General features: G+C 31.1%; 1 protein-coding gene across 1 annotated transcript; it reads left to right on the top strand.

Moving 5' to 3' along the window:
• The first annotated feature begins 488 nt into the window (after positions 1-488).
• LOC120067855 (serine hydroxymethyltransferase 4) lies at positions 489-3,437 on the top strand. The gene is made up of 4 exons (XM_039019459.1): positions 489-1,255; positions 2,077-2,467; positions 2,619-2,720; positions 2,859-3,437. Exons 1-4 carry the CDS (start codon positions 578-580, stop codon positions 3,101-3,103), a joined length of 1,416 nt encoding a protein of 471 aa, XP_038875387.1. The 5' UTR covers positions 489-577; the 3' UTR covers positions 3,104-3,437.
• Positions 3,438-10,884: the final 7,447 nt, after the last annotated feature.

The following is a 10,884-nucleotide window of genomic DNA, read 5'->3' as shown; positions in this document are numbered from 1 at the left end:
GTAAAAAAATATCTAATATATCTTTAAAATTTTAATTTTTTATTTAATAGGTATATGACATATTCAGTTTTCTAAAAAACAATTGTCGTATTTGTCAACATGAATTTGTATTATTAACTTTGAGATATGAAATTTGATCGTCTACCCTACATATTGTTCAAAAAAAAATAATACCTATTCGATATAAAACCGTTACGATTAATCCAAATATAATTTAATGGGTAAGATATTAATTATTATCACACAAAATTGATTTGAGCATTAGAAGTCGTGAAAATTACTCGTGAACATTAAAATTCCACCTAATGTAAAAGAGATCAACAAATGGAGCTAATGTCGACACCTACGCAACAACAACATAACTTTAATTAATAAATTCAAAAATAAATTACATTTTATTTTTTATATAAAAAAATTACAAAAACAAAAAGGCTATTTTCGTAAATTATCCATCGTGGTTCCTTTTAAAACCCCACGAATTCCTCATCTCAAACCGTCTTTTGCCCCATTTTCAGCAGCTTCTTCTTCTTCTTCTTCTTCACAAAATTTTCTCTGTAATTTCTCTCGTTGGTCCGCCATGGAGTCCGTCAATGCTTGGGGCAACACTCCTCTCAACACTGTCGACCCTGAGATTTTCGATCTCATCGAAAAGGAGAAGCGTCGACAATGCCGCGGAATCGAGCTCATTGCTTCTGAGAACTTCACCTCCTTCGCCGTCATCGAGGCCCTCGGCAGTGCGTTGACCAACAAGTACTCGGAGGGCATGCCGGGAAATCGATACTACGGTGGAAACGAATTCATCGACGAGATCGAGAATCTCTGCCGTTCTCGAGCTCTCCAGGCCTTCCATGTCGATCCGGCTAAATGGGGTGTTAATGTCCAGCCTTACTCTGGTTCGCCGGCGAATTTCGCCGCCTACACCGCGTTGCTTCAGCCACATGACCGGATTATGGGGCTGGATCTTCCTTCTGGTGGCCATTTGACGCATGGTTACTACACCTCCGGTGGAAAGAAAATCTCCGCTACCTCGATTTACTTCGAGAGTTTGCCTTACAAGGTTGATTCCACCACTGGATATATTGATTACGATAAGTTGGAGGAGAAGGCTTTGGATTTCAGGCCGAAGTTGATTATCTGTGGTGGCAGTGCGTACCCGAGGGACTGGGATTATGCCAGATTCAGGGCAATTGCTGATAAATGCGGTGCTCTTCTTCTCTGTGATATGGCTCACATTAGTGGACTCGTTGCTGCTCAGGTATATATACGTATAATATAAACGAAAGAAATCTATGGATTGAGTTCAAATCTTTTGTCATTTTGTCTTCCGAATGTTGGCAATTAGATGTTTTCCATTTCTGGATTTGGGATCTGCTCGTTTATGTTGAATTTCCTTTCTCTTTGATCTGTGCAAATGATATGCTTGATTCGTTCATACTTCTCCTTCGTATCTGTGTTTAATGTGAAGTGCATTGATTAGGAATGGTTAGAAATGGCACAGGTTTTTAGATCCATAATTGTTTGAGCATCTTACGTAACAGAATCTAGATTTTTAAAAGAACTTATTTAATGACTAATTATCTATGCTACATTGGCTTCTTTGCAATGGATTGTGTTCTTTGGATTGATAGAACCGTTGTGTTTTTCATTGTTTCCGAGTTATGTTTTTCATTGTTTCCAACAAATATTTTGCATTCTTGGTCTTTAAGATTCAGTTTTAAATGCTAGATTAAAATTGAAATGAAGATCTACTTTAGAGGAAATGGATACGTTTCTACTCCTTGTAGATTTCAGTTTCAGTGTGAAACAAATCGTGTATTCAATCATCTTTTTGTTTTGGATTGACATTATGGTACCTTGTGTAAGAATTGAGAAATTGTATGGCTTGAATATTCTCTTATTTATTACCCGTATCTATTATTTAGGCATAGTGCCGTCACCCATTGTTACTAAGAAACTTAAAAGGCAGATTTCTTCGGACATTGTAATTGTGTATGATCTCTGTTTCTTTTCTTGCAACCTAAGGGATTTGGGTCTGGTCGATGTATTAAAATATTAATGTCCACTGATTTTTTGCAGGAAGCTGCAAACCCATTCGAGTATTGTGACGTCGTGACGACCACAACTCACAAGAGTTTGAGGGGGCCAAGGGCTGGTATGATCTTCTATAGGAAGGGTCCAAAGCCACCTAAGAAGGGTCAACCTGAGGATGCTGTTTATGATTTTGAAGACAAGATCAACTTCTCTGTCTTCCCAGCCCTTCAGGGTGGCCCTCACAATCACCAAATTGGTGCTTTAGCTGTTGCCTTGAAGCAGGCTATGTCCCCCGGGTTCAAGGCCTACGCAAAACAAGTTAAGGCCAATGCCGTGGCCCTCGGAAATTACCTGATGAACAAGGGTTACAAGCTTGTCACGGGAGGAACTGAGAACCACCTTGTTCTCTGGGATCTTCGTCCTTTGGGATTGACTGGTAATTTCATCGCGAATCAACTTATGAAAAATTAACACGACATATAAGTCTAATAGCTTCTCTCGGCATCGGTCTTTAAGTCGTTGATTTCATGTTCAGAAGTGGTCTTTCTATCCTGGTCGTGATAATGTTGTGGTAATTCATTATGTAGGCAACAAGGTTGAGAAGCTTTGCGACTTGTGCAACATCACCGTAAACAAAAACGCTGTGTTCGGTGACAGCAGTGCATTGGCTCCCGGAGGTGTTCGAATTGGTAAGTACCACGATATTGTTGGTAAATGATTCCATCATCCATAGTCATTCCTTAACTTGTTTTTCCTGCAATCAAACAAATGAGTAGAGATTTCAAAAGTGTGATTAACAAGACATCAAATTGTGATGATATAATTAGGTACTCCTGCCATGACTTCAAGAGGTTTAGTCGAGAAAGACTTCGAACAGATCGCAGAGTTCCTGCACCGTGCTGTAACCATCACCTTGAATGTCCAGAAGGAACATGGAAAACTGTTGAAGGACTTCAACAAGGGTCTGGTAAACAACAAAGAAATCGAGGAGCTCAAGGCCGATGTCGAGAAATTTTCCGGCTCTTTTGACATGCCAGGTTTCCTCATGTCCGAGATGAAGTACAAGGACTAGAAAAAACCTAAACAACAAGATCATCTGGAAAGCTAATAAAGTTGGGTTTTTGTTGAATCTTTATAATCTTTCACTTCTAAAGTTTAAAAAGTAAAAAGAAAAGATTGCTGTTTGTTTGCCTTTTGTTTTTTTTTTGGTCAATTTTTTTTTTCCTTTCCCCATCTGTAAGATGTAGACTAGATTTTCATTCGCATAATATTCATTCTAAAGTTACATGCTTGCGTATTTGAAGTTTCGGGCTTCATAGATTGGAAAGCAGCCCAATTTGCATTTAAGCTTTAAGGCCCATTATTATAAAGCAAGATTCTGGGCCACCGTGGCCCATGTTTTTGTACTGGACGCCCATTCTCCTTTTTTTTTTCTCCTTCCGTTTTATTTTGGGCTTTCAGAGCATTTTTTGGTCCATTATTTCTTTTAAGTTGGCAAAAAGTTGCTCAACTTTCTTTACTACACATAATATTGGGCTGGCAAATAAAATTATTTGGATTTTTAGTTTTTTTGTATTATATTTTTAATTTTCCAATCTTGAATTTTGTTTATTATATCTCTGCGTAATAACTCGATTTATAAAAATTAAGCTAATAAATATCATGTTTAGTAGATTGGAAAAAAAAAAGTGAGAGAAGGGTTCCTTTACACTTTTCATTTTTTCCCATATTCAATATTATAAAAAAACTTATTATAATTTTTTAGGTTGAAGTACCATTTTGGTCTTTGTACTTTTATTTTGGTTCATTTTGGTCCTCTAATTTTAGAATATCAATTTGGTTCCTATGGTCGGTTTGGTAATCTTTGTTTTTTCTTTTAATGTCAATTAAGCCTATTTTATCCACATTTTTATAATGATTTGCATCTTTTTAAGTACAATGGTTGAATTTTTAACTAAAGTTACTTTTTTTTTTAGTTCTCAAACATTTGACTTGATTTTTTAAATCATTGATGAAAAATAGATAACAAAGAAGAAATTTAGAGATGGAAATAATGTCCATAGAAAGAAATTTAAAGATGGAAATAATGTTCATAGGCTTAATTTTCAATAACAAAATCGTTATTGAATGGGGTTTATACTTTTAACTTTGACTCTTTTTTGTCCCTCTACTTTCAAAATGTTCATTTGGTTCTTATACTTCCAATTTTAGTTCATTTTGATCCTCGAATCATTTTAATTCCTTAAAAATGGAATAAAAATACAAATAAAGGCCCCATTTGGTAACCCTTTCATTTTTTGTTTTTGGTTTTTGAAAATTAAGTTTATTCCATCCTTATTTCTTACAATGATTTGCATTTTTTTTATAAGTGCAATAATTGGTTTTTTTAGCCAAATTTCAAAAACAAAAACAAGTTTTTAAAAAAACCACTTTTTTTAGTTTTCAAAATTTAGATTCGTTTTTTAAACCATTAGTAAAAATTAGACAACGGATGAAGAAATTTGGAAGTGAGAGTAGTATCTATAGACTTAATTTTTAAAAAATAAAAAATAAAAAATAAAAAACGAAATAGTTATCAAATGGGACTGAAATGACTAAAATAGTCACTTTATAAAAGTATAATATGGAACTAAAATTGTATTTAAATATTTTTTAATATTATATTTTTGCTTTCTACGAGGGGAAAAATAACACTATCTGTAATTTACTTTTTTTTTTTTTTAATGAACTATTTTACGTTATTATTTTCAATAAATATGAAGCCTTCTTGATTGGAAAGAGAAAAGGAAGGAAAAATCAAAACAAAATATCAGAAGCAAAACTTTGTAGAAGTTGCGTGTAATGAACGTCACCATTTTGATGTTGACGTGTCATTAAATATTTATTTTTTAAGCCTAATATTTATTTTCCAACTTTATTCCCCTAAAAAAATATATTAGCACTGCCATTTTTTTTCCTCATTATTTAGAATTTCCACAAATAACCAAAATTCCATTAAGCTTAATCTCCCATTTTAATGTCATTTAACCAACCAAATCATATAATATATATGAATTTAATAAAACACGTTATTTTCTCAATCGTTATCCTACTCATTACAAAATGATTTTAATTTCCAATTAATTCAAATTTCTATACTTCTAAATCTTGTTTGGACTTTCATATCACATGGTCGTATTTATTACCGTACTCAAAATAAGGCCAATTCACCAACCATGAATAATCTAGATCTGAAAATGCCAATAATTTTAAGAATTTAAAACGTGAAGTGATAGAATTTTCAAATCAAATCAAATAAATATAGATCTACATCAAAAATAAATTATGAACTCGATCCATCTTTTTTCAACTATAAAACATTTATTCTTTCATTCACAATTTTACCAAGTTAAGTAACGACAATTGACATACACTGTCATTTTTTAAGGTTGAAAGTTTGATTCTCTATCTACCTATAATTGTTATACTAACAAGATTCCTTAAATCATTGTCGAGAGATGTTCAAACTCCCCCTTTTCCATCATTGGATGAAAAAGAAATAACTCTTAACTTAAAAATGAGTCAATTACTATCTAGGTATGTTTTCAAATATAGAAAAAAGAACCAAAATATTTATAAATATAGTAAAATTTCACTGTATATCTATAAAGACAATGATAGACTACTATATGTATCTTTGTGTCATGATAGACACATGATAGACTATGATATTTGGCTATGGCGATAGACTACTATTTGTGTATATTATGACACAGAGACACAAATAGTAGTCTATCGTCGTTTGTCACAAATAAACAATGAAATTTTGCTATTATTTATAAATATTTTCGGTTGTTTTGTCATTTCAAATAATTTCCCTACTATCTAACGTATTATTATTCATAATTCTTCACCATTCTTGTTAATTGGAATTTTGGATCAAATAAATTGAAAGAGACGGTATTTTTATTTGATTACAAATATATATATATACATACCATATATATATATATACATACAATTATATATATATTATATTATATATATATATATATATAATATATATATGTATGTAGTATATCAAATGAAATGTCAAGTCCAAGTGGGTGAGAATGGGAGAAGATGGTGCAGAGTGGGAGAGGTGTCGGCAGCAAAATTTCATAGAGGAATTTCAACAAACACCTCGTGTGTTCTCTGACAAATCCACCTTTTATCTAGTTGAGTTGAGTTATGTTCGTATCAAATTACCGATTCAGTTCTAAAAAGAGAGATTGATTACTATAACTTTTAGGAACATTCACACATTCAATATTTTTTCAGTACTATAGAGAGATTCGAACCACATATCTCATGATCACTAATATATATATATATATATATATATATATATATATTCGTTGAATTATGTTTACTTTGACCTACATTCAATAGTTATTTCTCGAGAAAGAGAGAAATTAGTAATTAGAATTTTAATAGTAATTTTTTTACGCACTTTTTTCCTACTTGATTCTTAGCTTGTTGCTCATTGAGTGAGATTTACATTTTTTTTTCCAAATGTATCTATAAAGTCTCACTCTGCTTTATGGTATTAATTTTTTTCGGGCATTTTCACATTTTCATATTTGACATCAATATAAAATGTGAATTGACATTTCGATTATATCATAAAAAAAATCATGAAACATAAAAAAAAAAAATAAAGAAAAATAATATAAATAATAAGCCTTTTAAATATTCATTCACATTAGCCCTTTTATTAATTCCACCAACATTTCTTTAAAATTGAAGATTCAACATTTCCATCGAGATCAACGTTTAAAGCTTTGATTATTATAGTTGAAAAAGAAATAATAAAGAGAGATGTGGAAGGGTGAATTGACATTTACATTATATTAAAAAAAAAATCATGAAACATAAAAATAGAGGACAAAATGTTACAAATGTAAACATAATATAAATAATAAGCCTTTTAAATTATTATAAAGCATAACTTATTAATTAATTCATATTTATCTTCTTTTGTTTTACCATTTTTAAAATTTTCATTCACTTCGATATTTTATTAATATTTTTATTGATGTCTTTTTACGATTGAGATTTCGATATTTTCGTCGAAGTCAGACTTTAAAATTTTGAAAAAAAAAATAATAGAGAGAGAAAGAGATGTGAAAGGGGAGTGAGAAAGTGGAGGGTGGGGAAGGGAAAGGGACGAATGGAATATGAAATGTTAGTGAGCAATAATGATTAACAATCCCAACATACTCACATGGGTCTACTCTCCATTTCCCCTCCTCACATGCCCACCGCCACACTTACTCTCCCCTCTCCCCCCTTAACCTTTTTTCTTTCTCTATCAAACTCAATAACCCTATTCCTATCTTCGAAACATATCTAATATTATCGTAATACCTACTACTCTCATTCGTTATTTGACACATCATCAAATGATTTACTTATTCTTTTCATAGACTCTACATCGTTCTTAAATGAAGTTGTCGTGTCTAACAATTAATGAGAGTAGTATCCATAACTGTAATGTATAGATTGTCTTTTTCAACGACTCTTGATATGGTATCTTAACATTCTCAACTACACTATATTTTAAAGTTAATTCATAAAGTGTCTAGCCCAAAATAGGCTAGGATGTTCGTCCCATACTATAAAGTATGATGATTTGACATTAAAAGTATACATGAGTAGGATATATCACAACATCTACATGTTTTGGTTATTGAAATTATTAGTGGTTTTTATATCTAAAAGATTGTTCACAAATAACCAAACTATCGATTCTATATCTAATATTTAAATGCAACTAATTTGGATGTGGTTGTATTATTTAGAAGATATATGGATAGGTTCAAACCTTTGGTAACATAAGTATTAAAGTAGAGAGCAAAGATAACAATACAATCAACATAGATGTGTACTATAATCTCCATGAATAAAATAGATAGTTTTGAGAGTTTAGAAACGGTGAAACTTATAGTACATTGGATGAGTTGGAAATATCTTTCTTGTTTTAATTTATTGAGTTGGACGATAATTTGTATTATTTAGAATTACTTTAATCATGACATAATCTAGTTATGTAGCATGCAATGAATTGATGTTAAATAGATCTATTAGAAATGTTACGTTATTGTGCTAATTAATATTGTGGAGAATTTGAAAATATTAGCTGGTACGTCTAAGTATAACTAAGTGGATAGGACAATAATTACCATCTTAAAAATTGACTGCAAATATTGATTTTTTTTTCTTTTAACAAAATTATGTAACAAGATCTATAATTAGTATTTGTGTGGTATATGTTATTACTTACAGAAGAGCGAGAATGTTACATGCATCATTTTATTTTGTTTAATTGTCCATGTTCGTTATCAATTAAAGTATTACATCAAGTTAAATTTGTCAATGCCAACTTAAACATAATTCGACTGACATAAGAGAAACTCTTGAATCTCGACCAAGAAGCCAGAGGTTTGATTTTACACCTTTACATATTTTTGCACTTAGAAAAATGTTAAATTAGCCGGTATTTGTCCAACCAAAATGTCATATTATTTACTTAAACTTGAACTAACACTATAATTAATCACAAATCAAAATTGAGAGATGTCCTTACAACTACATATTTTTTATTTAAAAAAATTAATATTGGCTTAAACAACATAATTTTACTTGATAATTCAACTAATTAATAAGAGCTTTTTGATACTGTTCCCTGTTTTTTATTTCTTGTTTCTTGTTCTATGTTCCATGTTCCATGTTTATTATATTTTAAAAACTAGAATTAAGACTATGTTTGATAACTATTTTTGTTTTCTATTTTTTGAGAAAAAAATAAACAAAAACAAGAACTAGTTTGATAATTGTTTCTTATTTCTCGTTACTCATTTTTTTCCTTACCTTTTTTTTTTCTATCGTTGGCCACCACCTCCAACCATCGTCGCCACCCAACTCTAGCCACCTCCAACTATAACCACCGATGGCCACTGATGACCACCGCTACTAGCCAATTCTAGCAACCATCATCACCTTCGACCACTATCATTGATGGCCAACTCCAACCACCACCATGAATTTCTATGGCAGTCATTTCTCGTTTCTTATTTCTTATATATTTTTTTAACATTTTCTCTCATTTTATAGTTTAAATATAATTTAATTATGTAAACTAAAAAAGCATATAGCACGTATTAAATTCTAAAAAATAATTATAAAACATTTACATTATCAAATATACACAAGTCTCGATGCAAAGTTAATTACTATCATATAATTTGTTTGTATCATTCATATGTTGCTAAAATTTGATCTGGAATATTATTCCTCACTCAATTCATTTATCTTAAATGGTATTGACTTAAATCCGACTCGATTATATTATTATGTAAATGTCGTGATTGTAAAATATGAAAGTGAACCTAATTAAATATCTTAGTAAATACATTTTATAAATTACAAAATTTTAACCAGCTTCGAATGTACTAAAGATAATAATTTAAAATTTAAAATAAAAAATAAACATGTATATTGCAAAATTTAAAATTCAAAATAAAAAAAATCCAAATATACATATCTAAAATTTGCAATTTGAAAATCAAAATAATTATAAATTTAAATATTGAAAATTTTAAAATTCAAAATTCAATTAACCATATAAATATAAAAAAAGGTTGATAAAGAAAAAAAAAATATAAGAGAAAGAAAGAAATGTAAAAGATGAAGGGATCAGATCCCACAGTGGAAGCGTTGTGTTAGAACGCCTTGCATCCCCTAAATAGATTTTACATTAAACAAAATCATTGTACAAAACATAATATATAAACTGTTGGGATTAATGTCCTAATTTTCCTTGTAGTCTCGTAATTTGTAAATTTTTTATAAACATATTGTTATTAATAAATAAATGTATTTCATAAATATTTACTCAATCCAATAAACTAAAATCCGTGGTTATTTCATGTAACTTAAGCATGTATGTGGAGACATACAAGTAGATTATGCATTAAGTAATAACTTAAATGGTCTGTAGTATAAGGATAAAGGAGGGATACCTTATCCTTGTGACTTTACAAATACGACCCACTTTATAGATGTTACAAGTATTGTAAAGTGCTATAAATGGTCTGATCCTGACCATTCATGTGGAGACATGCGAGCGGGGTATCCTATATAAAGAGTTTGTATAAGACCGGACCACGAAATGATTAGTCTCTTTATAGAACGTTGTTGATAATTGAGACTTATATTTCACTAGAATGACTATAGGTGACATGATCTTAATCTTGAGTGAGTTGGGAACTCTTGCTCATGAAAGCGTCCTTTGATTTGTATGGGTGAGAGTGGTTAGATTGCCAAGTCAACAAGCCTACCATTTTGGGGATTCGTCTGATTGGGGAGCTAGGAACTCAGCTACACATGACGAAATTCACTCCATCTCTGAAGTAAGGGTAAGTAGATAAATTGTTCCCTTAAGGTTTGATTCCAGGTCTTGAACATATTGGTCACACCTTCTCTTGGGAAGAAATGACTCAGTCATAGTGGGACTATGACTTATTGTTTATTAGAGGAATTAGTGGTACTTAAGGAGTTAGATGTAACTACGGGAGCAAAACGGTAAATTGGCCCAAATGTAATTACGAGCGATTTGTGAAGAGGTATCGCACTGTTGATTGGTTGTATAGACACAAAAATATATCTGTAGTGTGAAAAGTGTAATTGTTGGTCTTTAGTGGAGTGACCAACAGTTAACGAATGGTGGATCTTGTGATTAAAGAGTTTAGTCAGTTATTCACGTACCGTTGGAGCTTCAAGCTATAGGTCTATAAGGTCCCTTTGGCAGCTCAATGGGTTCAAGTTGAGAAT

The sequence above is a fragment of the Benincasa hispida genome, chromosome 12 (genome assembly GCF_009727055.1).
Source record: "Benincasa hispida cultivar B227 chromosome 12, ASM972705v1, whole genome shotgun sequence".
Classification (NCBI taxonomy): Eukaryota; Viridiplantae; Streptophyta; class Magnoliopsida; order Cucurbitales; family Cucurbitaceae; genus Benincasa; species Benincasa hispida.
The sequence above is the reverse complement of the archived record's forward strand: the minus strand, read 5'-3'. Positions and strand labels throughout refer to the sequence as shown.

Excerpts from the sequence above, each read along its gene's own strand:
- LOC120067855 (XM_039019459.1), top strand. The coding sequence starts at position 578 with ATGGAGTCCGTCAATGCTTGGGGCAACACTCCTCTCAACACTGTCGAC. Across the intron at positions 2,468-2,618 it reads TCGTCCTTTGGGATTGACTG|GCAACAAGGTTGAGAAGCTT; the intron begins GTAATTTCATCG and ends TTCATTATGTAG. Across the intron at positions 2,721-2,858 it reads TCCCGGAGGTGTTCGAATTG|GTACTCCTGCCATGACTTCA; the intron begins GTAAGTACCACG and ends TGATATAATTAG.